General features: G+C 19.4%; 6 protein-coding genes across 12 annotated transcripts; 4 read left to right on the top strand and 2 right to left on the bottom strand.

The window, feature by feature from the left end:
* Positions 1 to 489: 489 nt before the first annotated feature.
* Positions 490 to 1671, bottom strand: LOC122710803 (cytochrome c oxidase subunit 5B, mitochondrial-like). Its single transcript, XM_043928931.1, has 3 exons — positions 1511 to 1671; positions 1276 to 1349; positions 490 to 763 (listed from the first exon to the last, which is right to left on the bottom strand). Exons 1-3 carry the CDS (start codon positions 1593 to 1595, stop codon positions 554 to 556), a joined length of 369 nt encoding a protein of 122 aa, XP_043784866.1. The 5' UTR covers positions 1596 to 1671; the 3' UTR covers positions 490 to 553.
* Positions 1672 to 2733: 1062 nt separating this feature from the next.
* On the top strand, positions 2734 to 5193 carry LOC122710761 (LIM and senescent cell antigen-like-containing domain protein 1). 2 transcript variants are annotated; one of them, XM_043928831.1, is made up of 7 exons: positions 2734 to 2958; positions 3486 to 3599; positions 3800 to 3912; positions 3982 to 4174; positions 4268 to 4409; positions 4504 to 4762; positions 4875 to 5193. In XM_043928831.1, exons 2-7 carry the CDS (start codon positions 3496 to 3498, stop codon positions 5072 to 5074), a joined length of 1011 nt encoding a protein of 336 aa, XP_043784766.1. In that variant the 5' UTR covers positions 2734 to 2958; positions 3486 to 3495; the 3' UTR covers positions 5075 to 5193. The 2 variants fall into 2 exon arrangements, with proteins under 2 accessions (XP_043784766.1, XP_043784756.1); XM_043928821.1 differs by having other exon boundaries at positions 2827 to 2887.
* Positions 5194 to 5746: 553 nt separating this feature from the next.
* LOC122710873 (peptidyl-prolyl cis-trans isomerase A-like) lies at positions 5747 to 7890 on the bottom strand. Of its 2 annotated transcripts, XM_043929073.1 has the most exons (5): positions 7819 to 7890; positions 7404 to 7623; positions 6788 to 6984; positions 6008 to 6284; positions 5747 to 5874 (listed from the first exon to the last, which is right to left on the bottom strand). In XM_043929073.1, exons 2-5 carry the CDS (start codon positions 7599 to 7601, stop codon positions 5803 to 5805), a joined length of 744 nt encoding a protein of 247 aa, XP_043785008.1. In that variant the 5' UTR covers positions 7602 to 7623; positions 7819 to 7890; the 3' UTR covers positions 5747 to 5802. The 2 variants fall into 2 exon arrangements, with proteins under 2 accessions (XP_043785008.1, XP_043785017.1); XM_043929082.1 differs by lacking the exons at positions 7404 to 7623; positions 7819 to 7890 and adding an exon at positions 6473 to 6718 and having other exon boundaries at positions 6788 to 6837.
* A 476-nt stretch (positions 7891 to 8366) lies between these two features.
* On the top strand, positions 8367 to 10816 carry LOC122710832 (golgin-45). Of its 2 annotated transcripts, none has more exons than XM_043928981.1 (7): positions 8367 to 8397; positions 8531 to 8623; positions 9060 to 9601; positions 9759 to 9958; positions 10044 to 10172; positions 10283 to 10508; positions 10601 to 10816. In XM_043928981.1, the coding sequence occupies exons 2-7, from the start codon at positions 8575 to 8577 to the stop codon at positions 10760 to 10762; spliced, it is 1308 nt and encodes a 435-aa protein (XP_043784916.1). In that variant the 5' UTR covers positions 8367 to 8397; positions 8531 to 8574; the 3' UTR covers positions 10763 to 10816. The 2 variants fall into 2 exon arrangements, with proteins under 2 accessions (XP_043784916.1, XP_043784925.1); XM_043928990.1 differs by lacking the exon at positions 8367 to 8397 and adding an exon at positions 8428 to 8446.
* Positions 10817 to 11634: 818 nt separating this feature from the next.
* On the top strand, positions 11635 to 15912 carry LOC122710778 (myb-like protein M). 4 transcript variants are annotated; one of them, XM_043928886.1, is made up of 5 exons: positions 11635 to 11646; positions 12961 to 13073; positions 13844 to 14192; positions 14295 to 14500; positions 14706 to 15912. In XM_043928886.1, the coding sequence occupies exons 3-5, from the start codon at positions 13862 to 13864 to the stop codon at positions 15864 to 15866; spliced, it is 1698 nt and encodes a 565-aa protein (XP_043784821.1). In that variant the 5' UTR covers positions 11635 to 11646; positions 12961 to 13073; positions 13844 to 13861; the 3' UTR covers positions 15867 to 15912. The 4 variants fall into 4 exon arrangements, with proteins under 4 accessions (XP_043784821.1, XP_043784810.1, XP_043784801.1 ...); XM_043928875.1 differs by lacking the exon at positions 11635 to 11646 and adding an exon at positions 12015 to 12256; XM_043928866.1 differs by lacking the exon at positions 11635 to 11646 and adding an exon at positions 12015 to 12256 and having other exon boundaries at positions 12875 to 13073.
* A 1436-nt stretch (positions 15913 to 17348) lies between these two features.
* On the top strand, positions 17349 to 26180 carry LOC122710862 (general transcription factor 3C polypeptide 1). The gene is made up of 10 exons (XM_043929035.1): positions 17349 to 17543; positions 18006 to 18199; positions 18279 to 18908; positions 19010 to 19178; positions 19499 to 20358; positions 20457 to 24557; positions 24774 to 25279; positions 25396 to 25585; positions 25677 to 25764; positions 25996 to 26180. The coding sequence occupies exons 1-10, from the start codon at positions 17459 to 17461 to the stop codon at positions 26115 to 26117; spliced, it is 6945 nt and encodes a 2314-aa protein (XP_043784970.1). The 5' UTR covers positions 17349 to 17458; the 3' UTR covers positions 26118 to 26180.
* The last annotated feature ends 1460 nt before the right edge of the window (positions 26181 to 27640 follow it).

Genomic DNA, 27640 nt, shown 5'->3' with positions numbered 1-27640 from the left:
CTATTTCATATTTTTATATTTTTATTGGTTATATGCTTTATATATGTTTGCTTATTTGTATTATTTATATTTTGTTTCAGTATATATTACTAGATAAATATAATTTTTTTTAAATTAATTAATCATGATTTTGTTGAATATTAATTAAAATTAAAATAAAAAATATAAAAAAAATATAATTATAAATAGGGTTTTAATAATATTTATTAAAATAATTTAATTGGAAATATACATACTTAATTACTATATAAAAGTTCATATCATTTAATTATAAAATAAACTTTAATATTACATTCTTTTTATAAATTCATATCATAAAAAAAATTTTTTTATCTTCAAATTTTTAAAATAAATATTTAGAAATAAATTAGATAATAAATATAACACAAAAACTAATGATTTCAATAATTTATTTTAAATTAAATTAAAAGATATATATGAAATATTAAGAAAGGATATAAGAAGGTAATAAATAAAAACGATCTTTAATATTTTATACAACATTAATTCTATGTTTTAAACAAATGACTAATTAACAAGAAATGACATTAAATTAAAGTGGTGCAACTTGAGTAAGTTTAAACCAATGTCCACATTCACATCGACGTGGCTGGCCATCATGTAACCACATCCAATTTACATGTGAAGTATCTGGTTCACAAATGCAACCAACAATGCGACTTTTGAATGCACTTGGTACTAAATTTGGGCAATCTTTTGTGCTATCACGTGATATTTCTATAGCTTTCATGTGATATGGATCCTAAAATAAAATAATAATAATTAATTAAAATTAAAAAAAAAAATTATAATCTATAAAAAAAAATCAAATTATAAATTAAAAACATTATATATTTACTTTCATTTTTTGAAAAAATTAATATATTATTTATTTTGCAATTTTATCATATAAATATGTATGATAATAATAAAATAAGAATTTATATCAATATATATAATCTAGAAATTTGATTAAAATTAATTATATATATATATATATATATAATTAATTTCCTTACTAATTTTAATCAAATTTCTAGATTAATTTAAAAATGAAATTCTATTTAAATTTAAAAATCATGATATTACACAAAAAAAGGTTATAATTTACAAATCACATTTTTGATATTATCTTATTTAAATAAATTTACTTAATAAAATATATTATTAGATTTAAATATGATTCGTTATTTTATATTATAATAGTAAAAGCATTTAAAAAAATAGAACTTTAAAATTTGACATTTATTTAAAAATTTTTAAATATAAACTTACAAAATTGCCAGCTGCTGCAGCAAGTAATTCACGTTTTTCCAATCCTGTAGCAAGTTCCAATGGATCAGGAAAAGCTGTAATAGAAATTTATTTAAAAAAACTCTATTTTATATATAAATCAAAAATTATATAAAATCAATAAATTATATTATCATATTACGTAATAAAAAAATGCAAAAAATTTAAATAATTTTTTTATAATTATTTTATTATTTAAATAATATATTCACTTTACTTTTTCTTTTTGAGAATTTAACAGCATTGCAAGAAAATGTTCGTCGATATTTGTGGAAAACAATACGACTACATAACCATGCCATTTTTCAAATTACAGTTAACAACTAGTTGAAAGAAAATGTTCTCTCACGAACACAGAACAATTCGTACAGAAGCAGCTACAGAGTGTCAACTTTGATAAAACTCTTCGATCGATTAGTAGATTAACAGCGCCATATTACTAAATTTAGTGATTTCAATATATTTTTAAAATTATTTTTTTTATTTATATAATTTAATAACATATTCAAAATTATATTATATGCAAATATTATATTACTATAAAATTATATTATACAAATATTATTATATTTTAAAATAAAAATATTATTATATAATTTAAAAATAAATATTATTTTGTATTGTAAAAAATAAAAAATAAAAAATAAAAAATTCAAATTGTAAAAAAATATACATAAAACTATACAACTATTTTAATTATTTTTCATATATAATTATATAGTTATTAAAAAAAATTTTAAATATTATATTAAACAATAAGCAATAATTATACAATAATACAACAATAATTAAAATTACGCTTAAAATTATCATAATTTTTATAATGAATTGCTATATAGTGATATTAAAAATTATTAAAAATTAGTTTGTGAAATAATTTTTAATTTATTTTATATTATTCTATTTTCTATTTCTATTCTATATCATATATAAAATTCTCTTTAAAAATATGCAATATTAATTAAATATTAAAAAATTAAACAGAAATTCAATAATTTTTTGTAAATAAAATTTTATATTTGTAAATATAATTTTAACAAAATTGGAAAATTTAATTTTTTTATATTTTTTTATATATTTAATTTATATTAATTAAATTATACTAATAAATATTAACAAGCATATATATTATATGTATAAATAAATATTTTATTTAGTATTTATTAAAGTTTCATATCTATATAGTTTTACTTCGTTGTTTGAAGCAATATTTCACAAAAGGTAAATCCATATTTCTAACATCTGATTGGTTACTGCTATTAAATGATTATTACGGAAAAGACGATACATTATTTGATGACGTAATTTTTATTTTAAATATTTAACTAAGCATATTATATATATATATTGTCAATGTGGAATCATATTTGTAATGTTGTGTATATTTTCTGTATAAAATTTTATCTTAAAAAGTGCGATTAATATTAATAATAATAATTTTAATTTATAAAAATGTTAGATATTTTTAAATAATATTTAATATATAATAATTATATATTGTTATTTTTTAAATAATAATAATAATAATAATAATAATATTTAATAAAAATCGTATACTTTAATAAATTCTTCTTTATTATTAAAGAATGCCAGGGTAAGCACAATAATTTCTCTTGTGAAACATAGTGTTATAGGATATCTACCATCTGCAATATTAGTTTCCAGGTATATAATTTTAAGTCCGTTATTATATATATATTGAGATAAAATATTTGAAACAATGATTTAAATAAAATATAAACATTAATATAAATATACGATATTTATAAAATTATATATTTACATGTTATAAAAAAAGGAATATTTTATATGATGATAAAAATGAAATTATTATCATTCAATTTTAAAAATGTAATATAATATTTATTACATTATATATTAAAAATTTGATAATAAGAATATTTAAAAAATTTTTAATTGTATATTTTATGATTTTATATTAATTAAATTTTATTTATGTTAATTTTTAATAAATTAAATATTAATTTTTTATATTAATTATTTAATTAAATCTTTCTTTATAATTAAGATTAAATAAAAATTTAAATTATATTCAATTATAAAATCAAAAAATATATATTTTATTATATTGATCAATCATTAATTATTATATTAAATAAATGTTAATTTATATTCATATGCATCATTTTTATATCTAATTATTTTTATTAATAATATAAATTTTAATAAAGTGTTACAGAGATGTCTTTGGATAATATGTTTTGTTCTCGATGTAGAGAAGGTTTTGTACCTCATGAGAAGATTGTTAATTCAAATGGAGAATTATGGCATCCTCAATGTTTTGTGTAAGAATTGAATTATTTTTTTAGAATTTATTAGAATTTATTATATTTTCTTTAGCAGAGAAAATATAAATTAAATATAATTTTTTAAATATTATTAAGTAGATAATAAGTAGTAAAGATACTAATATTCATGCACAAAATTTAAATGTAATTATTACCTATAATTATAAAAAATTATAATAAAAAAAGATTTTATTTAGATGTGCACAATGCTTTCGTCCATTCCCAGATGGAATATTTTATGAATTTGAGGGATATAAATATTGTGAACATGATTTTCATGTTTTATTTGCACCTTGTTGTGAGAAATGTGGTGAGTTATTGTTTTTATTTATACTAAAAATATTGCAAATTTGAATTTAAAGAATTAATATTTATGTAGGAGAATTTGTTATTGGTCGTGTAATAAAAGCTATGAATGCTAATTGGCATCCAGGATGTTTTCGTTGTGAAGAATGCAATGGTGAATTGGCTGATGCAGGATTTATTAAATGTCAGGGTAGAGCATTGTGTCACACATGTAATGCACGTGTTAAGGCTGGGGCACTTGGAAAATATATCTGTCATCAATGCCAGTATGAATTTTAATTTTATTTACATAATTGAATAATTTAAAAATTATGCAAGCAAAATATATTTTTTTAATATCTATAATATATAATTTTTAGTGGTGTAATTGATGACAAACCTCTTCGTTTTCGTGGAGAACTTTATCATCCTTATCATTTTAATTGTACTGCTTGTGGTATAGAACTTAATTCAGATGCTAGAGAAGTTAATTCTAGACCAGGATATGCTGCAAATGAAATGGTACATATTTATAATTATACTATTTTAAAATAATATTTTTTATAACATATTGATATATAATTCATATTTTAATTATTTAATAATTCATTTTTAGAATGAGTTATACTGTTTGAGATGTCATGATAAAATGGGAATTCCAATTTGTGGTGCATGTCGACGTCCAATTGAGGAACGAGTAGTAACTGCTTTAGGCAAACATTGGCATGTTGAACATTTTGTTTGTGCAAAATGTGAAAAGCCATTTTTAGGTCATCGTCATTATGAGAAGAAAGGTTTAGCTTATTGTGAAACACATTATCATCAACTTTTTGGCAATTTATGTTTTGTATGTAATCAAGTAATTTCTGGTGATGGCAAGTATATCATAAATTTATTTCAATTTTTCGAATTCAAAATATTGAAAATATGATATATAAATATAACTTAAATAATAAAAGGATATATAATATATTTCGAATTTTTCAGTTTTTACAGCTTTGAACAAAGCATGGTGCGTTCATCATTTTGCATGTGCTTTTTGTGATCAGAAAATGAATCAAAAAACTAAGTTTTTTGAATTTGATTTAAAACCGGCATGTAAAAAGTGCTATGATAAATTTCCACAAGAATTAAAAAAACGTATGCGTCGAATGTATGATTTAAATCCTAAAAGAATACCAGCTTAAAAATATAAATTATATAATGATCTGTGGTTAATTAGATATAAAATGAAATAATTTCTATTGCATTATATATATCTTCATTGCTAACATTATTTTACTTTAATTATTTATATCTTTTTTGTTTTAATCATATATAGTTATTTTAATATATCTATAGAAATAAGAAGATTTTTTATTTTATTAATTTTTAAGTGCCTTATTGTTATAAATATATAAATTAGAATATATAGGATATATGTAATATATATATATATAACATATAAAATAGTTAATGATAATTGCATATGAATAATTAATTAAAAATAGAGATTGTTGCAAAAAATATAATAAAATATAGTTTATTATCAAATATTTACCTATATTTTTTCCTTAATATATAAATCATTATACATGTATATAATATATATATATATAATATATAATATATAAATCACTATATACATGTATATAATATATGTCATGCAAATTTATAAGTAAAGTTAATATAAATAATTAAATGTATTAAAAAAATTAACTGATGTGATAAAAAATAATTAAACTATGTTAAATTTAAAAATTTAATATTGTGATACATATTCATTAAAGAAATGTTTATATAATATTTCAATGTTTATATATACATATGTATATATGATTTAATAATTAAAAATGTATATATGATTTAATATGATAATAATAATTGATTTCATTTTTTATGTTTTTACTTGATTTTATCTATAATTTTTATTTCTTTATATAATACCACAATTAGATACAATTATTGTTTTAAATGGTTTTCCTGTTTTTGTTCCAAATTCTTCGATCTAAAAATATTAGATTTTATATTAATATTCAATAATATATTCAAAATCATTACTTTTTATACAATCATATTATTAAAATTAAATATATTATTATTAAAATAAAATTATTAAAATAAAGATTTGAAAATATTACCTTATAAATATTTGAAAGACCTGCAATAACTTTTCCAAAAACTACATTTTTCTCGTTTACCGTCTCTAACTGTTTAAAAGTAAGATTAAATTTGGAATTACTTTTATTCTCATTCTCATTACACATAGATAAAATTCCAGGACCAGCATGACGTAAATTATAATTCTCATTTTCGAAAAAATCACCATATATGGAAATTCCTCCACTTCCGTTAAATTTTGTAACATCTCCACCTTGACACCAATAACCAGAAACAATTCGGTGAAACGGTGTATTCCTAATACAAAAAATATTATTTTCGTCAATATAAATACACATATATTATATAGAGATTTAATATCATGATATAATACGAATTTATTATATTTTATATTAAATCTGATAATGATAACTTAATGATAATTAAATTTATGATTTAATGATAAAAATTTCAAGAATGATAATTTATCTTTTTAAAATATATACTTATATGATAAACCATTAAATCCACGACATAATTCTGCAAAATTTTTACATGTTTGAGGTACAATATCATTATAAAGTTCAAATTGAATGCATCCTAATTTTTGATCTCCTTTAATTTCAATTTCAAAAAAACATTTGGTTCGAATAGACGGATTCATTTCCTTTAGTAATGATAAATCTTTAATCATACAATGATCTGGAATTAACTGCAATCCAATAACTTTTACTAAAGGTTTATGTTCATATCTATAAAATTCATATAAGAAGTATTATTTCACAATACATTAATATAACTAAATGTTCAAGAAAGTTTGCCTTTTTTTTATTTCCATTTTCTTTTGCATTTCCTTCCAACTTTGTATAAATTTTACAGTAGAATATTTACTAGTTGCATTTTGAATTTTTTGTAATATATATTTATTTTGTGTCTTGATTTTTTTATTTTCTGCTTTTTGTTCTTCATAAAATTTTGGCTTATATATTATTTTCGGTAACCAACAATCAATATTTCCCTATAATTTGCATACAATAAAACTAAATATATATTTTTCATACATTTTTTATATAATATATATATAACTAAATATATATTTTTCATACATTTTTTATATAATATATATATTCATATATATACTGTTATATTATGAATATTATGAATATATTATGAAATTTAATATATATATAAATTTACAATAATATTATTATATTTATGCAATTAATATTTTAAATAAAAAATTGTTTTATTTATGAATAATATATATTTGAAATATTATCAAACATAAAATATATAATTTTTTTAATATGTTATAAAAATTAAATGTTACAATAATAAACATAAAAATAGAAAATATAATATTAAATAAATAGTGAAATGATTAAAATAAAAATATAGTGGAATAAATATTCTTGATATAAAATATTTTATTCTTACTCCAAATCTGACAATTATGTTTATTCGTCTTAATATTGTCATATTTTCTCTATCTATTTCTCGTATTCGAGTCAAATGACTTCTCATATTATGTTTATCATAATAATAAGCCACATGAAATGGTGGAGCTTTATTATCAATTTTAGCTTCAGTTTGAGCAATTCTTCGTTTATATTTTTTATATTCTTTTTTATCCATAACTTTTTTATATTTGAAATAGCTATTAATTGAAATATAATATATTATATTAAATTATTCTATGTGCATGTTTATTTATATACATGTATTTTGTTATTATATTCGAATTTAAAATTTGAAATTTATGAAAATATATTATTTTATCAATTAAAAATATTATTAATTAATTATAAACTAAATTATTACATTATGATATAAATATGATTATTATTCTTACCATATTTAATTCTGAATTATAATGAATCTTTTCTTAGATTTAATAACATATCAATTGAAAAAAAGATTAAAATTTATAATAAAATTTAATTGACATTTTGCATTTTGCATATAATCATTACTTTAATTATTATTTTTATTAAAGTTACATTGAATAACTTAATTAAATTCTTTTTTTAAATATTTTTTATTGTATTAAATTCATGGTTAATTACTTTATCATATAAAAATTTGAAATTAAATTTGAAAAATCGAATTATCGAAATCGATCGATATTAATTTTCACAAAAACTTTTCGTTTATTTTTCGTGATTTTTTATTAGAAAATATATATAAGTTCAATGATTATTAATAGAATATTTTTTTAATTTATTAAAAATTAAAAATTTAAAATTAATTTAATTATTCAATTTAAATTTATTGAATACTTTTTTTCAAAAGAAATTATTTAAATTATACATTTACGAAGACATTGTACAATTATAAAATATCTGTAAAAATATAAAAATTTTGGTTTATAAATGTCAATATGTGTTATAATTTATATAAAAAATTTTCATTTCTATACTTTTATATATAGGTAATGCGCATTTTACTATTCATTCCATGTGAATTCGTTTTATTAAATTGTATGTATTAAATAGGGGATTGATAATGATTGATATACTTATACAAAGTAGTTTACAATTTGTTTATAAAAATTATTTTTATAGAAAACACCATTAAAATTGTTTAAATAAATATAAATTAAAAAAAAATGGCCAATATTTCAAATTCTAAAGATGAAACTCAAATTAAATCACAAGGTTAGATTATTTTTTATCGTTTATTTATATAAATTTATAATGTATTTATATTTTTTATTTTTATAGTTATATTTATTTTCATTTATTATTTTTGTGTATCCAAATTTCAATTTTTTATATATTTAAACTTAAATGTTTAAACTTAAATATAAAAATAAGAATTGGTTTTATAGTAATATTATGTATTTTATATAAGTATATAAATAATAAAATATTTATATTATATTATATATTAATATAAATATTAATATTATATTATATTACATTATATAAGTAATTAAATATTTTATTTATTTATTTTATAATTATTATAATAAAAAACATATAAAAACAATTATAATTTAAAATAGAAATAAAAATATTTATTTATATTATATCTGTTATTTTTAAGATTTTTTTATTCTGTATTAATAATATAATTTTATTAATGTTTAAGATATACAAGTCATGGGTTCGATTAAACGTACAGAAGGTGATGGAATGGAAAATGTAACAGCTGGAAAAATTGAAATTAAACAGACAAAATGTCGTCTTGGTGAAACATTAATTTATCATCCAACAGATTTAAAACAATTAAGTTCAATTCCTCCAGTTACTCCGAATGGTCCAATAATAAATTTGAAACCAAAATATGTTATTAATGTGAAAGATGAGAAACATATTTTAAATTCTTTAAAACTTAAAGAACCAAAATTTATTCCTTATGAACCATATAAAGCTGCAGTTAATCCAATAATTCCGTATGAAAAAAAAAATAAAAAGTTACAAAAAAGTAATGTAAATGTAAATATGACTGTTGCTCAAGTTGCTGCTATGAAACTTCATGAAACAAAAGTGCCATATAATGAATTAAAGATAATGGATGAAAATTGTATAGGAAATGAATGGTTGAAAGAAAAAGAAGTATACGAAGCAGAAATACAAAAACTTAAAGAGGAAAATAGTCAACTAGAAAATCAATTAAAATTTCAAGCACAAGTACTAAAATGATTTAATTATTTAAAAATTTAACTAATTTTTATTTATAAAAATATATACACAAATTTAATATTTATTTTAAATTTATTTGGAATATTATTTTTTTTGTATTAAATAATATTTTATAAAATTTTGCTTATATATTTTTGCTTAATAGGTTAATGGAGAATTAAAAAACTTATTAGTAGCTGCTGTTGGAGAAGATCTTGAAACAAAAGTTCATTTGTTAACTGAAGATAAATTACAACTTGCTCGAGCTCTTTTAAATTCTGCTCAACATCTTTCAACTCATCAAGAACAAACAGAATGGTTAGCTGGTCAATGCGAAGTCTGGAGAAGTAAATTCTTAGCCAGTAGGTAAATGAAAATAAATTAACATAAATACTTTTTTTAATTTTTAAATTTATATGTAATTAGTTAATTCTTAGTAATGTTTTCATAGCTTAATGGTTGAAGAACTTGCAAAATGGAAAGCAGCTCTTTGTCAAAGAACTATAGATCTTCAGGAAGTAATAAAAAGACTTTTAGAGGATCGAAATCTTATACGAGATATATCTCTTAAAACATACAGGTTTGTATTTATAAAACATATAATTTATTGTATTAATATAAATATTTCTATAGAATATATTAATATATAATTATTATATACTTATATATTATATTTTTATATTTTTTTAGAATACTTAGCATTTTACGTGAAAATTTTGATCCTGTTGCAACTGTTACTTGTAAAAGACATGAATTATTAAGTACAAACATAATAGATTTAACACAAGGCTGTTTCCAACTTGCAGAAATTTTGAAAGTTCAATTATTAAGTGGTGTAGAAAATATTAATTTACAAAGAGAAATTAATATAACTGGTTTAGATATGAAAACATTTGCTGAGAAGACTGCAGAACAAGTAAATCTCTATTATTTTTTCATTGTATAAATAATTTATGTTTATTTTATTTTGTTTTATTTATATTTATTTATTTTTTTCATTTCATACAGCTTCTTATGAGCCCAAAGTTGCTTATGTCAGGAAGACAAGATGTAGCTTGTAGTGCAGTAATGGGAGCAGCTGTTGCAATTGGTGGCCAAATCTTTCTTCCACGAAACGATTCAAATATAACTTGTTGTCCTCATTGTAGTGGTGAAATTAAACAAATTTAAAAAGTTTTTTATTTCAATAAATTGCTACAACTTAATAAAATAATTAATATATCGTATTTTTTTAAATTCTATTTGAAATTTTTGAATATATTATATTATATTATATTATTTTTATATTTAGAATTATCAGTTTATTTATAATAACATTGAATGACAATAAAAAGAAACACTAAATATCAATATTTTAATTAATTTTGTACTAATAAAATATAAAATGTTCTAATTAATTTTAAATAAGAAATAAAATGATATAAATAGAAGATACTTTTACAATAGTAATGATCACTTCATTTTATCTTAAACCTTAAGTATTTTTTTTAAAGAAAGTATTTTTCTCTCTAAGTTCATATAAAAATTTATCATATTAATTTTTTCGTAAATAGTTTTTATTTAATATAGATTTTTTTTTAATCCTAATTAATTTTAAAATTGTTTAATTTTGTGATAGTTTTGATTTTTCAAATTAATTTTCATTAAAATATTAAATTGTGATGAATAAAAAATTTTAAAATTCAATTATCTTGGTGTATAATATATCTATATTAAAATTATAAATTAATTTATTCAATTATGTCATTAATATAGTTTATATCATATCATATATGGATAAATAATTTATTTTGTGTTTATAACTTAATATCATAAAATGATATGTAAAGAAATATATGATTAATTTAAAATTTCCAATATATATCAAACAAATTTAATATAATTAGTATTTATAGTATTTAATTAATGTGTCAAAAACAGTTGACGAATAAGTTATGTAGTGCAAGATTTCACGTTATTTAATAGACTGCGAAAATCTATCGTTTAGTTCACACTGAGCGATCGTAGCTGTAACATATCAATTGTTATCGACTTTGGACGAGCGCGAATGATTTGTAACGAAATTATTTTGCGGATATTTTTATGTATCTATTGATTTTTTTTATAATTTTATCTTTGAAACTTTAAAAAAAAAGAGAAAGAGAAATATTATAATTGTGAGAAATTTCGAAAATTAAAAAAAGTGCGCGCATAAAATTAAATTTTTTTTTTCTATTCTTTCTTGTATATCAAAATTTAAAATTTAATTCAAAATATTATTATATATTTTGTTTTCTAATTTTGAAAAATCATAACATGTAATTTATAAATAAAAATGCATTTCTAAAATTATTTTTAATTATTAATGCAAATGATATAAATGATTTGTGGTATTTATGCAAAGAATTATTTAAATATTTAAATAATTTATTTTCATAAAATATGTCATTTTGCAAATTCTATAACAATTTTATATAATTAATATCGAATAATTGAAAATTATGTGATGTGCATAAAAAAATAAATATTTGTAAAAAACAAAGAAATTTTTTGCAAAGTCAAGAAGATACTGGACGAGTTATTTATGCGATCTATTTTCACGCAAGTTATATTACCTTAGTGGCCTAAAAATATCAGTGAAATTTGATTAGGCACAGCTTTAGTATTACCTATTCGAATATATATGTATGTATTATTATATATAAACATATTTGTTTCGATGTGAATTCTTGTTTTTTGAAATTTTAAATTATTATTTCTTATCATTATTAAATGTATAATAATAGCGCAAACATATAAACACATAACGATATAACAAATAAACATTTAATTTAATAATATTTAATTTAATAATTTTTTTTAATAATTTTTAATTTATATAATATGAAGAAATACGATAATAAAGATTTTAATAAATTTTCTAATAAAACAATAAGGATTTAATAAATAAATTAACTATAAAAATATAATATAATATAAAATTAAGTAAAATAAATCACATATGATGCAATCACATATATAATATTGATATTGAAAACAATGAATAAATTAAAAATAAAAAAAAAATCAATCATAAAATATTTTTGATTTCATTGAAATAAAGTTTAATATGGTACAATTGGCGTTTTTTAAATAATATTTAATTGAAAAATAAATATATAATTTTATTATTAATTTATAAAAAAAATACAAAATATAATCTTGTTTGAAATAATTTTATGTAACATTATTATTTTAATATATAATAAATGTAACATAATAGAATTAATATTAATATCAATTTTTTTGAAATTTTATTAAAAGGTTTAAAAATAAATTATTATCAAGTTTATGTTCATATTTCGTAATGGACAATAAACCAATTAATTTATTTTTAAAAAACATCGAAGAAAACACAAGGAAAGTATTTTCCTCGTCACCTTATAATGAATCTTATTATTCATCTCAAAAAAATTATACGCCAATTAAAATTAAACAAGAAGAAACTAATGATGAAATTCAGGTATTACATTTTTATTTTTTACATTTAGATTTATCTTTTTATTTTATTAAACAATTAATTAAAAAATAATAGAATATGTATGAATATAATCTAATTATTTAATAAAGTTAAATATTATTATATTTATTTTTTATAATTTTATTATATATTGTAATAATTTTTTTCTCTACATTATTCTTAATAATAATTGTTAAATTATATACATTAATTATATTATATAAATTATTATTGCACTTATTAATTTCCAATATTAAAACCAAAATAAAAAATTGTACTTAATTTTTTTGTAATTTTTCTTTTACAATTAAAAGAATTCCATTTATAAAGGATTGAATAAATATAATCGCAATAATTTAGCAAATTTTTTTCGTGCATATATATATATTCTGTAACATGAGAGCAACATAATTCATGCTATTAAAATGTAATATAATCCATTGATTTTATTGTAATTAACGTGAATATTCAATTTCGTTCATTATAATTTCTTTATTTCAAATCTGTTTTTTTATTTATTATTTCAAATGTAATTATAATTTATCAAAAGCCCGTTTTATTTATTTTTTTTTTAATACTATTATTTTTTTGGAAATACTATTTTATTAATAGTAATTATTGACTATTAATAATATTAATAAAATATAATAAAATATTTTTAATTACATAACTGCACTTATATAAATTAAATTAAAAACAATTATGCACAAAATAATATTGAAAAAAATTATTTTTATACATAAGAAATAATATATTTTTATATATTATCGTAGGAATATGCAGCAAATGCAATGAGTGAATTATTGGGATGGTATGGCTATGACAAAGTGGATAGTGCTTGTATAAAAAGTTTAAATCTGGATCATTTTATATCTAAGACTATTACAAAAAATAGTGAAATGCTTCAAATTAATCAAGATATTGTTTCAAACAAACTAACATTAAAATCTCCATCACTAAATATATCTAATTCAATTTTTGAAATGTCCAATATGTCTTATTCTAATAATAACTTAATATCTCTGAATAGACAATTAATGTCTCCCTTATCAATGAAAACAGCATCTTTTGACTCTACAACTAAATTTCCATATGAAAGTTATTCAAATTCTATTTATTCAGGTAAGATGCAAAATATATATTATATATAAATAAATAAACAAAGAAAAAATATTTATTATAAATTAAAGAAATTTTAATAAATTTAATATAATACTTTTATAGATAATATATCTTGTTCTTGGTGTGGTAGAACATGTACTCAAACATGTGAATCAGAAAAAATTTATTCTTATAATATAATGAATTCTATGGGATATTTTTGTAGTGAAACTTGCTTTGTATCTAGTAGAAGAACAGTTTTTAAACAAACAAAAATATGTGACTGGTGTAGACATATAAAAAATCCAATTAGTTATGTTGATCTTCAGGTAAATAAAATATAAAATATTTATAAATAAATTTTATTTTTTTATTTATAAATAAATTTATAAATAAAAAAAAAATAATTAATTATGAAAACATTATTGTCCTTATTTTAACTTGAATTGAAATAATTTTATAATGTAATATGTAATGCTGTAAATAAATAATTTCAATATATTATAAAAATATTAGTGGTATTTTCTTTTTCAGGATGGTGAAAATCAACTTCAATTTTGTAGCAATAAATGTTTGAATCAATATAAAATCAATATTTTTTGTCATGAAACACAAACTCATTTAATGCTTCAAGATTTAAACAATGTTTCTTTTCATGACACAGAAAAAGGTAGTTTAATAACACCAGAATTATGGTTTCGAAGTTGTCAATCACCATTAAATAATTCCACAGAAAATATATGTTTAGCTGATACACATTTTACATCATCTCTATATAATAATAGAATAATAGAAACAGAACAAAATAATACTGAAAAGTTAATAGTATCTAATCAAAAGGTATCAAAAAAAAAAAATATATCATACATAAAAAAATATACAAAAACTAATAATTATAATGAACAAAAAAAAAAATTTTGTATAGAAATTAATGAAAATAATATTAATAAACATAATAAAAAAACTTTAATAAATGAAAAAAATAAATATTGGCATTGTATAGCTAATAAAACTCATCATAGACTAAATTATTCAAAAAAAAATGATTTGAATTATAAAGATTTCAAAAAAGAATATGTAATGAATATCATAAATCATAATTCACATAATCATCAAAATAATAAAACATTTTTAAAAAAAAATATACATGTAAAAGACATAAAAAATTTACAAGAAAAAGAATATGTTAATTCATCAGGAAATATGTTAAAATCATCATATTTTCTAAATTCAACTTCACATATAATAGATCAAGAAATTCCATTTTTATCTAAATCAAATGAATTTAGCCAAACAAAGGATCAAAAACAAACTAATGTTTCTTCAGAAACTTCACCATTTAAACAATCCAATCAAACTGAATTGTTTCATTCATTATCTTCAAAATTATTACCTCCTGTTACGGTACTTGTACCTTATTCTTTACCTATTCCTATACCAATTCCTATTCCTATTCCTATTCCAATTCCTATATCAACAGCAATTTTTAGTAAAATTATGATTGACAAAAAGGATTCTATAAATATAAAAAAATCAAATTATGAAAATATAGAATGTAAAAATTCAATACAAAATAAACATTCTGTGCTTAATAAGTCACAGATTAGAACAAATATATCAACAGAAAATTTACAAGTAACATCAGATAAATTCTTATCATTTTCTCAAATGAAATCTAATAATGAAAATCAATAACAACTTACATCAATTACAACAAAATTTAAAATTTTTAAAAAGGAGAAAACATTCAAATGAAACTATTAATCATAAAAGTAAAAAAATTAATTAAAAAAAAAATTAAAAAAGAGAAATAAATTTATAACAACTTAAAAGATAATTTATTAACAATTTAAGAAGATATTTTGTGATAAAATGTATACATTAGAAAAAATATTTTTTATTTATAATTAATGACACAAAATAACTAATATATATATTAATTATATCTATAATTATTATCTATAATTATAGTATTAGTAAAGAAAAGTTAAGTTTTTTTATATTGAATATAAACAAATATTTCATTGATTATAATAATTTCATTAAATATAATTATTAATGTTTGATTATGATATATATAATTATTATAATTATTATAGATATGATTATAGATATTATAGATATGACTATAAATTTTATTAAAAAATTTAAGATTACAAATTTAAATGCAGAATAAAAACTTTTACTTAATAATTAATTTTTTATGATTTAAATAATTTCAGAAAAATATATTTATTGTGCATATTTATTCATTAAAATTTTCTTTTCTTATTAAAATATATTATTTTTTTTATATCTTTATATATAATATTCATATAAGTAAAAAATAGTTTAAAATATTAGTATAGAATCTATGAATATATTATATAATCTATTTTGTAATACATAAGAAAAATAAAAAATGTTTTTTTACCAATTTTATTTATATTATTTTCAAGATGATAATTTATATATAAAATAATTTTTTATAACATATAAAAGAGTTATATGAGAAAATTAATTAAATTTATTACAAAATAAAAATAAAAAAATATAGAGCACAGAAATAACTAAAAAAATATTGAAATTAGTATTATTTCTAGAGTGCCGCAAATGAAAAGAAGAATAGAGGGAGAAGAGATTGAACAAGAATTGATTTTCAGTTACCTTTTGATTATCAAAAATATCTTTTACAAAAATTTTTTGAAAATATTTAAAAGATGGCATTTATATTCAATTTTTACTCTACTTTATCTTATCTCTAAAGATATAAGATAACAACAAACAATCGGAAGATAGCGATAATATGTAGTCAATTCTTATCCTATTTCTATCTTTTAATCTTTTATCTTAATATTTTTATTTTTCTTACTATCTTTTTGTTACTATTTTTATCTTTTTTTATGTGTTTAATTTATGACATTCTTGAAGATGACATTGATTTCAATATTTTTATTCTATCTCTATCTATTATTATTCTACCTCTTTATATTCTTTCTTTTTATTTATATTTATTCCATCTATACCATTAGAGATGGCATTGATTCTACAATTTTTTTTTCTTATTGATTCTAATTTTTCTATCTCTGTTTTTCTTCTATTATTTTACTGTACTATTGATATAATGTAGCGCCATCTCAGTTTAAAATAAGTACTTATATAAATTATTCTATGTTCAATGTATAGACCGTGAAGTTATAAATTTTTATGTACGAAAATACATAATTAATAATACAAATAAATTAAAAATATTTGAATAGAAGTATGAATTTTCTTGTATCATCTATTATATTTTAAATTATATCAATATGGTATCATATCCATCAATTAATTTAGTAGATTCGATAATTGATGAAGTAGCATTGGAAGGATTGGATGGTATTACTGTAGAAGGTTAATAAATAATATATAAATATTAACATTTATTTTTACATTGTATATTATTTATATATATGTATATTATTTTTCTATTTTATACAATTTTTTTTTGATAATATACATAATTAATTTAATATTTTTGTATCATATATCATATTTAGTTTCTAAAACTCGATGAACATAATTATCATATTATTTTATATTATTAATTAAAAAAAAATTTATACTTATTTATACTTTATACTTATACTTTTTTATTTATACTTTATATTTATACTTATTATTATTTATACTTATTTATACTTATTATTTATATTTATATTACTTATTTATATAAATAAGTAAATAATGTTTTTTAATAATAATATGAATAATGAAATCATCATAATCATAATCAAAATAATATGAACAATATGAATTATTGTAAAAATAAATAGTTTTTATTTTTATTTTTAGTTTTTATTTTTCTTATTTCAGCATTATGGTTACGTTTAGCGCATCGACTTCATAATCCTTTACCATTTTCAAAACCATTTATGATTCAAATATGGTCAATATGTGTTCAAATTAGAGAATTTGCATTTTATGAATTAGAAATTGCAAGAGAAGCACTTGAAATTTTTGATCGTTATAAATTTGTAGATCCTGATTTAGGTACTATATTAGAACCAGTAAGTATTCTAAGAAACTTAATTAATTAGATTAAATTATTAAATTATAAGAAATATAAAAAATTATATATTTATACAGGAATCTGTACCATTAGATATTTATCCTCATTGTCCTGTAAATGATGTTGTAAATGGTATTAAAGGGTCTTGTTCTACCTATTATATACGAAAAGATATCACAGGATTTATAAGAAGCTTTACTTTAGATGAAGTTACTGAAAAATATGGACAAAAATTAGTTATTGTTGCATCACAATCTGCTAGAAATTATGCATTAATGGGATGTGAAGTATCTCCTATACTTGAATTAAATATAATGCAGTATTGTTTTCTAGAAAGAGTAGGAAGATCACGATATCATGGTGAAGTTACTCAGGGAAAACTTAGTCTTAGTGCATTAAAAGAAGATCCTAAAAGTTTATTTTATTATCGAAAATTTTTACTACGTCATAAATTAATAACAAAACAAATACATCACCAAAGAAGTGGTATCTGCAGTAGTAATGGAAGTCTTTTACATCTTCCAAGATTTTTTGTTGAAAGAAAACCAAAAATAATTTTCTTGGCAGAAGAAGTTATCAAAATTCTTAAATCAAAACCTAATTATGTTGCAGAATATGATGAGATAAAACGCAAATTGCAAATTAAGAATGCAATTAAAAAGTTATTTAAAACTCCATTTTTTCAAAAAGTTGTGAGGACAGATATTGTAAGTCGTAAATATTATACTTTTATTTTTTTTTCTTTAATTTTTAATTATATAATATTAGTTTAATAATTTAAGAAAAAATTTTTGTATATTTAAATAAGAGAGTACCATATAGAACTTTATATCCTAATGCAACACCAATAGAATGGCAGCGAAAGAATACTCCTACAAAAGAAAAAAGGATTAAAGTAGTACAATTATTATCTCCAAATATTGATATTCTCGAAGCATGGAATAAAGAAGAAATACAAGAAGAAGATGAATCTCAAGGTTTGCTTATCATTTTTATTATTTTAATAATTATTATTTAGGAGTTATTTTTAATTATTTTTATTTATTTCTTCAATAAATTATTCTTGTATTTTTAGAATAATTTATATACATTTTATATGATTATGAATTATTTTTTAAATCAGTATTTTTGAAGGACATTTTTATTCTTTTATAAAAGGTAGATATTAATTTAGTTTTGAAATATAAAAATTATATATTTTTTATTTAAAAAAAAGAATAATTTATTTAATTGTTTATTTAATTGTTTTTTCTAATCTAAATATTTAAAATTTTTTATATGTTATATTATTTTTTAGAATTAGATATCTCAAATCATAAATATAGTGTACCTTACTTCAAACAAACATATAGAATAATTGAAGCTGACAAAAATGGTATATCCCAAGGAAAATTAGCTAAAATAATGGGTTTAACAAAATTACAGTCACGAACGATTTTACGAAATATAGTTAAAAAAAATATGGTTGCTACTTATATGAATGATATCGGTAGACAAAGACTTACAAAATATGTATCAAAAAGATATGAAAAAACTAGTAATTTAAGTAAACAATTTAAGGAAGAAATTCATAAAATTAAGGAATTTACAAAACAAATTACAACTGAAAGTGATGATTTAGAGAAAACTAAAATGATTACACAAAGAGAAAAAAATACCATTATTAATAATGAAGAAAAAGAAAGTATGGAAGTTAATAAAAATAATTCAATTCAGAAAACATCAAACACAAAAGTGACAATAGAATTGCAAAAAATATTTTATGTTGTCAACCGAATACTGTATAAATATTGTATAACAATGCGCCCAAATAGATATAAACGTACTTTCTGTAATTATTTATCATGTCAAACTAATAAAATTCCAATTAAAGAAAAAAATCTATATTCTAATAATATATTATCACAAATTTCTGAATTATCAAAAGATGAAAAGGCTGTAGCTGTATATAATAATATAAAAGTTGATTTAACAATTTTAAAATCAACAAATGAAGAAAAACCTGAAAATGAAATGTATGGATTTTTGGAAGATGTACAAAATAGTGAAAAGAGAAGTGTAACAAATATTACATATAGATTATTACGAAGAGCTAATATGATTATACAGTCTGTTAAAGAACATCAAGTCATTGATGACATGACAAAATTGATGAAGGTAAAATAATATATTATTTAAAAATATTTATAAAATTTTATAAATAATATGTTTGTTTTTTTTGTTTATTATTTTTATTAATCATTTTTTATTTTTAGATGATATATGAAGAAGAAGATAAAGAAGGATATGATGTGAAAATTGATAAAAAATCTTTAATAAGATTGTTACAAAAACTTGCAAAAGATAATTTAGTAAAACTTATAAAAATAATTCTAAGCGGAAATGGTAGAGAGAAACATCTAACATTTATATGTGATCCAAACATTGCTATTAATAGTACTGTTATTCAATCAGCTGTGGAACAAGTAAAATTGAAATTTTATTTGATAAGTGCTCAAAAATCTAAAACATCTACAAAACGTTCAGAAAATACAATATTCGATTCTAGCAAAAATATTGATACTAAACTTGCATCTGAAAGTAATCAATTTACAACTATACCATCAGGTTCTAAATGTGGTCCAAGGATATCAAGAAAATATGGATATAGTCCAAAATTTCTTCGTATGCAAGCATTACATATCTTTTTATTTTATTTGATTTATGATCATCCTGGAGATCGAATTCTTTCGAAAGCGGAACAAATAAAAATTTTACGAAATAATGATTTTAATATTACAGAAGAATTAGCAGAAGAATTTAGTACGATTTATACTAAAGATATTAGTTGGAAAATGTTTATACCGCCATTGCCACATTATAATGGTTGGCCTCAAGGATGGGCATTAATGTGTGATGTTCTTTTACGACTTCCTTTATCGATATTTTTAAAAATTCATTATCTTTCATTTGAAATACCAGAAATAGATAAATATATAAATCATCCTATTCGAAAACATTATTTAGTTAAAGATTTACCGACCGATATTCGAAATTCTTTACTATATGCAAGAAAATATATATTTCATATTCATGAAACTGTAACGAGATTATGTTACATTGGATTGATACAATTTGGACCTCAGAAATTGAAAGAAAAGGATCAAGTATTCATTTATGTGAATCGTCATACTGAATTAATGGATACGACATCTTCTGCTCCTGGTTATCATATAATTGAAGATAAACTTTATCCTATAATTAAATATAACTTTGATGAAATTCAAATAGTTGAAAAATATTGGTATGATATGTGGAATACGTGTATCAATACACCATTAGGCGGTCGGCTTGTTGTTCAAGGAAAAGATATAATATTAGAAGATTTAAATAAAAAAACCGATATGATTCAAGCAGTCGTAGCTCGTACTGCAGAAGAAGCCATAAAATTGGATATTGGTAAAATACCTGGAGATCGCAAAGGTGCTGCTGGAATAGATTCCGCTATTTTCGCTCATCTTAAAAGAAATTGGAATTGGACTTCTTCTAATTTTAGAGTTCAGCAAACAAAGAAACAAGAAAATATAATTTATGAAAGAGATATGTATTTTGCTAAAATGAAAGCAAAACCAATTAAATTTACTGAATTTCCAGGTTTAAAAACAGTATTTGGACCTTCTTCCTTAAATGCAACGGAATTAAGAAAGAAAATACAAATTAAAAACAATGATAATTTAGAACATCAGCAGGATAAATATGAAGCATTAATATGTCAACGAAATACAAAGCAAAAATCCTATGTTAGAAGAGTGTTACCTCGTAAATGTAAAAATAAAAAACGAATAAAGTATGACGAGGTTGATTGTCGAGCATTACAACGGATGCATAAGTTACGAGTAGATTGGGAACCATATGAAGATAAGATTTTGCTTGTTTGTAAGGTAGCTATGGTATATCTTTGCCCAAATCCACGTAAACAAGTAATACCATTTTCTGCAGTAAGGGATATATTACGAACATACTCATATACTTCAAATAACAAAACATCAAGAGCATGTCAACGACGACTTTTATATATGCTCAGACAACAACGAAACGTTAATACCGTTGCTTTAGGAGTCGAAGAACTGAAACAGAATTTTTTCCTTAAAAGACGTTTTGATGGTATTGTGGAAAAACTTAAAGAAGAATATAAAAATTATCACGAATATGAGAAACAAATTACAGAAGCATTTAAATCACTTGTTGCTTACATTACGAAGAAATATTATGATATTTCTGATGTTGTATCTAAAGAACCATTGCCAGTACCAAAAACAGTGCAAGAATTTAATTTATTTTATAAAATTATACATCCTTCAAAACCATTTTACAATCGTGGTTTCACAAAAGATATTCGAAATATTAATGATATATATTCTGCAGTTATAAATTCTGTCATTCATAGTTCAATGTGTTGTGGAAAAGATAGAAGATCCTGGGCATACCAATTATTTAAAATATATCAGCAATATCCAGAAATATTATTAAAAAATGCTATGGCAAAAATTCGTAGTGATCAAATGGTTACAATTAAAAAAGATCATTTAACTACTATAAGAAAATATGGCAATTATATGCCATTAAGTAGTTCCCAATATCAGTTAAGTAGTAATTATATATATAAATTTCATACTAAATGGCCATATGATATATTCAAAGAATCATATGATGTTTTTTTCAAATTAAGTAATTGGTATTGTCATAATCAAGTATCTGATCAAAACAAAACGTCAGATAATTTTAATGGCATTGAAATATTGCCAATTACTGGTGGTCTAATAGGAGCAATACATGATTACATTATACGAGATCAAATAGATTTTGATATTGAAATACCTGATCAAATTATAATGCTTGATTCTAGATTAAAAGAAAAAGATGAAACATATTTTAGGATAGCTAAACGATATCAAGATGTTTTAGTTAGTTTAGATAATTTAAAATTTGTAAAAGAATCTTCTTTGCAAGACAATAGTGTAATGACTAATCTTGAGGAGCATAATAGATGTTTTGGTTCCGAAATTGATACATTAAATTACAATGATATACATATCATTGATGGAAAGTCAGATAAATATGGTTTTTCAGACTTGGATGCAGATAAAAACACATTTTCACAAGAATACGAAGGTGAGAAAAGAAATTTCGGAGAAAAACATTTTATTGACTGTGATGAATTAAATTTTGATAGTGACGAGGAAAATGGTCGAAATGTAATTGATGATGAACAGAATATAATTAAATTCCAAGATGGAACTAAAATTGCGTTAAATAATGACGATATCGAACGTTCAATTTATGATGAAGATTCAATGATGGAAATGGAAGAAGATAAAATATATACTTCGAATAATATTTCCCTAATAGATGATAAAATGCAGATAGAAAATATTGGGAAAAATTTAAATAAATTAGCTGAATCTGAAAATGTAAAATATAATTGTGTATTATTATCGAAAAATACAACCAATAAACATGAAGATAATATATTAAATATAGAAAATTCACTTACATCATCCAATTTATATCTATATCCAAATATAAATAAAGAAGACAAATTAGTTACGTCTGAAAGAAAAAGACAAAGAAATGATGATGAACAAATATTTAATTTAAATGAATCTATTCCAAAGAAAAAAAAATTAGAAATTGTAGATTCAGAAAAAACTGAAGAAACTTTACAAAGCAATGATGTTTCAATTGAAGTACTGAATAAAATACAGAATGAAGATTCAAAAAAACATTCCAATATTGAAATAATCAAAACTAGTGATGCAAAATATATAAATAAAAAATATATTTCAAATAAGGAAAGTGAAATTTCATTACAATCAAAAATAAACAATGAATATGCTTTCACACGAGTTAGTGATATTCTACAAAATATTCCAATAGAACAAAGTTATTTAAATTCATATTGTAAAATTGATGATTCAAATGTACACAAACGATATACTCGTATAGCTTTATTGCGAATGAGAGAAGAATTGAGTAAGCTCACAGTAGCAGATAGTCATCATGCACATGATTATTTTGTTGTAAATGTGTTTAAAATTTTTTATTCTTTATATCGATCAAATTCGATAAACTGTGAAGAAAATGAAATTTTTAAAGGTTTTTCAATGCCCTTAGATTTATTGCCTTTAAAAATAAATATTGCAAATGAATTAATACAAGAAATAAATAAATTTGCAATTTTTCCTAAGGATAATATTTCATTTTCTGATTTTAAAAAAAATTTATCTAATGATTTGTTGAATTTAAATAATATAGAAACGATTTATAAATTTGTATATGATAAAAAAGAACTTGGAGCTAGTATTCAAGAATTGATAGTAAGTAAAAATATCTCTTTACTAAACATATTAGATTTTCAAAATAAGATTTTTAAAAAATTAAAATCATTATTAAAAATCGAAATTAATAATTAGTACATATATACTATTTTTAAATAATAAGATAATAAGAAATAATATAATACTTACAATTTTTTAAAGTAAATTTTTAAAGTAGAATATTTTAAATTAATTAATTATTTTATTTATTTATAGGATGAATTTGAAAATACATTAAAAGAAGATTTATATCGAATTGTTTCTTTGTTTGTTGAAAATTATTTATTTTTGCGAACTGGTGTAACTACAGTTCGTTACATACATCATGATTATGTTAATTCTTGGTTAATACATTCATATAAAATATACCGTCTTGAAAAAGAGTCGCTTATACCTATACCTAAAGGAACTGTATATGTGACAGAATCTAAGGAAATATTAAATAAAAATATCAATATAGATACAATAAAAGAATCTAATCAAAATCTTAATTCATCAATAGAAAATGAATCATCCAAAATTATTTGTGAAAATGTAACTGAAGAAACTGTTGAATCAGAAATAAAAAATAATGAAAATAAACATGAAGATTCTAATAAGGATACATCTAGTCATAGTGATGAAGAATATAACATACAAGTAAAAAAAAGGATTCAAAAAAAAGCACTTAAATTATTACCTCAAAAAGATATACCTAAGGCTGTAAAACAATTAGATTCAAAGTAAGTGGAGTTATTCTAATATATAGTATATAACAAAAATTAAAATTATTATATTATATTATATTATAATCATATAATAATGAATGATATTTAAATGTGTTTCATTTACATTTCAGTACAAAAGAAATAAGAGTAGTAATAAAACCATGGATTCGAATAGATGGAGTTTTAAATCGTAGAGTACTCGATCGTATGTTAGGATCGATTTTATCATATTGTTTAACACATCCAGGTATTCCATTAATTAAAATACAAAATAGATTTATACCTCCTCTTCAACCATGTCATACACGAGAATTAGTCGAGGTAAATTATTAATAATTATATAATTATTCTTTTATAATTTGTATTTTATTATTTTTATTATATTTTCTTAAAAAATATGTTTTTATGATAGATGTTAATAAAATTGGAGTGCCTGGAAAAAATACTCATTAAAAAATCACGTGTGACATTATTTTCGAAACCATCAAAAGTTGAATTGAGTAAGTAATTTTATTTTATATTAAATAAAAAATTTTTTAAATTTTATTTTTTTAAAATCATTCTTATAGTTATTAAATATATTATAAATATATAATTATTAAATCGTATATTTTAATTTTATATTTAGCTTTTAAAATTTACAAGATTTTTAAAATTAAAAGAATATTTTTACTAAAATATTAAATATTTACAAATTATGGTATATATATTGTTATATTGTTTATTTTTAGAAATTGCAAATAATGATTGGGCTACTGAAGAAGATATTTTCCTTGAACCTACAAGTGGAGCAATGTTGAAGTTTGGAATATTTTTAAGTACTAAGATGTATAATACAGATTTTATTTCATAATTAGTAAAAATTGAATTATTTATTAAAATTTAAAAAGCAAATTAAACTAATATATTATATATAATATATTTTATTTATTATATAAAGTATATATATAAGTATTATATATTTATTATATAAGTATATATAAAGTAATTTCTGTTAATAACAAAATTTACCATTAATAAGAAATAGATAATTTTTGTTTAGTATATTATGATTTTTTATTATTATTGTAACGCATAAAAATATATAATTATTTAATATATTATAACATCCTACTATATCTATCTATATATGAGCATAAAATTTTTATCAAAATAAAAATGATTTTTATCAAAAACTTACAACAAAGTGGAAAATAATATTTGAATTATTCTATTATAAACAATAATAAAAATAGAATGAAATAAAAAGAGAAAAAAAATATAATAAAGAATATAATCAGTGAAAAAATTAGCAAAATCAAAACAGAAATAAAAAAAAGAGAAATTAAGTTTATGAGTTTATATATAATTTTAATATAAATCTTGGATAAATAGAATAATAATGATAGGATAAAGAAGAGAAGAAATTAAAAGAATTTAAAAATTACAAAGATAAAAAGATCATTTTCATTATATTTTAAAATTATACAACACAATATTGGATTTTTCTTAATAATTAAATTACATTAATTTTAATATTTTATTTTCATTCTTAATATTAATGATATTGTATAATAAAAAAATGATACTTTATTGAACTTATATACAACAAATTCAAAGATTGCAATATGATTAAAAATAGTTAATGCAATAAAAGAGAATAATATAAATATTTACGAATTACGAATAAAATATTTACGATTAATCATTTATGGAATTATATTTATAATAGTATAAATATTTTTAAATATATAATAAAATCATAACTTATAATTCGATTTAAACATTTCATAAATTACAATGAACATAAAAAATATTTAAATAAATTCGTAAATAAAAATATTTATTTTTTTGATTTTAGTCAGAAAATATAATCGGACGGTCACTGTTAATAATTCTTATAGAAAATGTTTATTGTATTAAAATATTTGTATCAATCATATAAATATATTTTTTATTAATTTTTAATTATGAAAATTTTTTAATAATAAATACGTATCTTTTAATGTAATAACATTATTAACAATAATATACTTACATATACCTACATGATATAACAATAACAATGTACAATAAACTAGATCCAACAATATAATATATCTTTACAAATGTTATTTTTATAAATTATAAATGCATAGTAATTGTAAACGAATATAATATCAATTATATTTGATATTATATTATCAATTATATATTATACTATTAATTATACATTATATTTAACATTTATAATGAAATTAATCGAAAAAAAACAAGTATTTTTATATAGTAACAAATAAATTTTTGCAAATATGTATATTAATTTTAATTCATTATTTTTTATTTATGAAATATTATTTATATTTATTTTTTTATATTTATTTATTTATTATTAAATATTATTTACTATTTATGAAT

Source organism: Apis laboriosa, unplaced genomic scaffold (genome assembly GCF_014066325.1).
Source record: "Apis laboriosa isolate Shangri-la unplaced genomic scaffold, ASM1406632v1 scaffold10_cov145, whole genome shotgun sequence".
Classification (NCBI taxonomy): domain Eukaryota; kingdom Metazoa; phylum Arthropoda; class Insecta; order Hymenoptera; family Apidae; genus Apis; species Apis laboriosa.
Note: the sequence above shows the minus strand (reverse complement) of the source record. Positions and strands in the feature narration are given on the sequence as shown.

Coding starts and splice junctions, on each gene's coding strand:
- LOC122710803 (XM_043928931.1), bottom strand. CDS start 1,595: ATGGCATGGTTATGTAGTCGTATTGTTTTCCACAAATATCGACGAACA. Junction 1,350..1,510: donor TAAATTCTCAAAAAGAAAAA/GTAAAGTGAATA, acceptor TTTCTATTACAG/CTTTTCCTGATCCATTGGAA. Junction 764..1,275: donor CTGCAGCAGCTGGCAATTTT/GTAAGTTTATAT, acceptor ATTTTATTTTAG/GATCCATATCACATGAAAGC.
- LOC122710761 (XM_043928821.1), top strand. Junction 3,600..3,799: donor TGGCATCCTCAATGTTTTGT/GTAAGAATTGAA, acceptor GATTTTATTTAG/ATGTGCACAATGCTTTCGTC. Junction 4,410..4,503: donor GATATGCTGCAAATGAAATG/GTACATATTTAT, acceptor ATTCATTTTTAG/AATGAGTTATACTGTTTGAG.
- LOC122710873 (XM_043929073.1), bottom strand. CDS start 7,601: ATGGATAAAAAAGAATATAAAAAATATAAACGAAGAATTGCTCAAACT. Junction 6,985..7,403: donor ACATAATTGTCAGATTTGGA/GTAAGAATAAAA, acceptor TGCAAATTATAG/GGAAATATTGATTGTTGGTT. Junction 5,875..6,007: donor GTCTTTCAAATATTTATAAG/GTAATATTTTCA, acceptor TAATATTTTTAG/ATCGAAGAATTTGGAACAAA.
- LOC122710832 (XM_043928981.1), top strand. CDS start 8,575: ATGGCCAATATTTCAAATTCTAAAGATGAAACTCAAATTAAATCACAA. Junction 10,173..10,282: donor ATATCTCTTAAAACATACAG/GTTTGTATTTAT, acceptor ATATTTTTTTAG/AATACTTAGCATTTTACGTG. Junction 10,509..10,600: donor CTGAGAAGACTGCAGAACAA/GTAAATCTCTAT, acceptor CATTTCATACAG/CTTCTTATGAGCCCAAAGTT.
- LOC122710778 (XM_043928866.1), top strand. Junction 14,193..14,294: donor TTCAAATTCTATTTATTCAG/GTAAGATGCAAA, acceptor ATACTTTTATAG/ATAATATATCTTGTTCTTGG. Junction 14,501..14,705: donor TTAGTTATGTTGATCTTCAG/GTAAATAAAATA, acceptor TTTCTTTTTCAG/GATGGTGAAAATCAACTTCA.
- LOC122710862 (XM_043929035.1), top strand. CDS start 17,459: ATGGTATCATATCCATCAATTAATTTAGTAGATTCGATAATTGATGAA. Junction 20,359..20,456: donor ACATGACAAAATTGATGAAG/GTAAAATAATAT, acceptor TTTTATTTTTAG/ATGATATATGAAGAAGAAGA. Junction 24,558..24,773: donor CTAGTATTCAAGAATTGATA/GTAAGTAAAAAT, acceptor ATTTATTTATAG/GATGAATTTGAAAATACATT.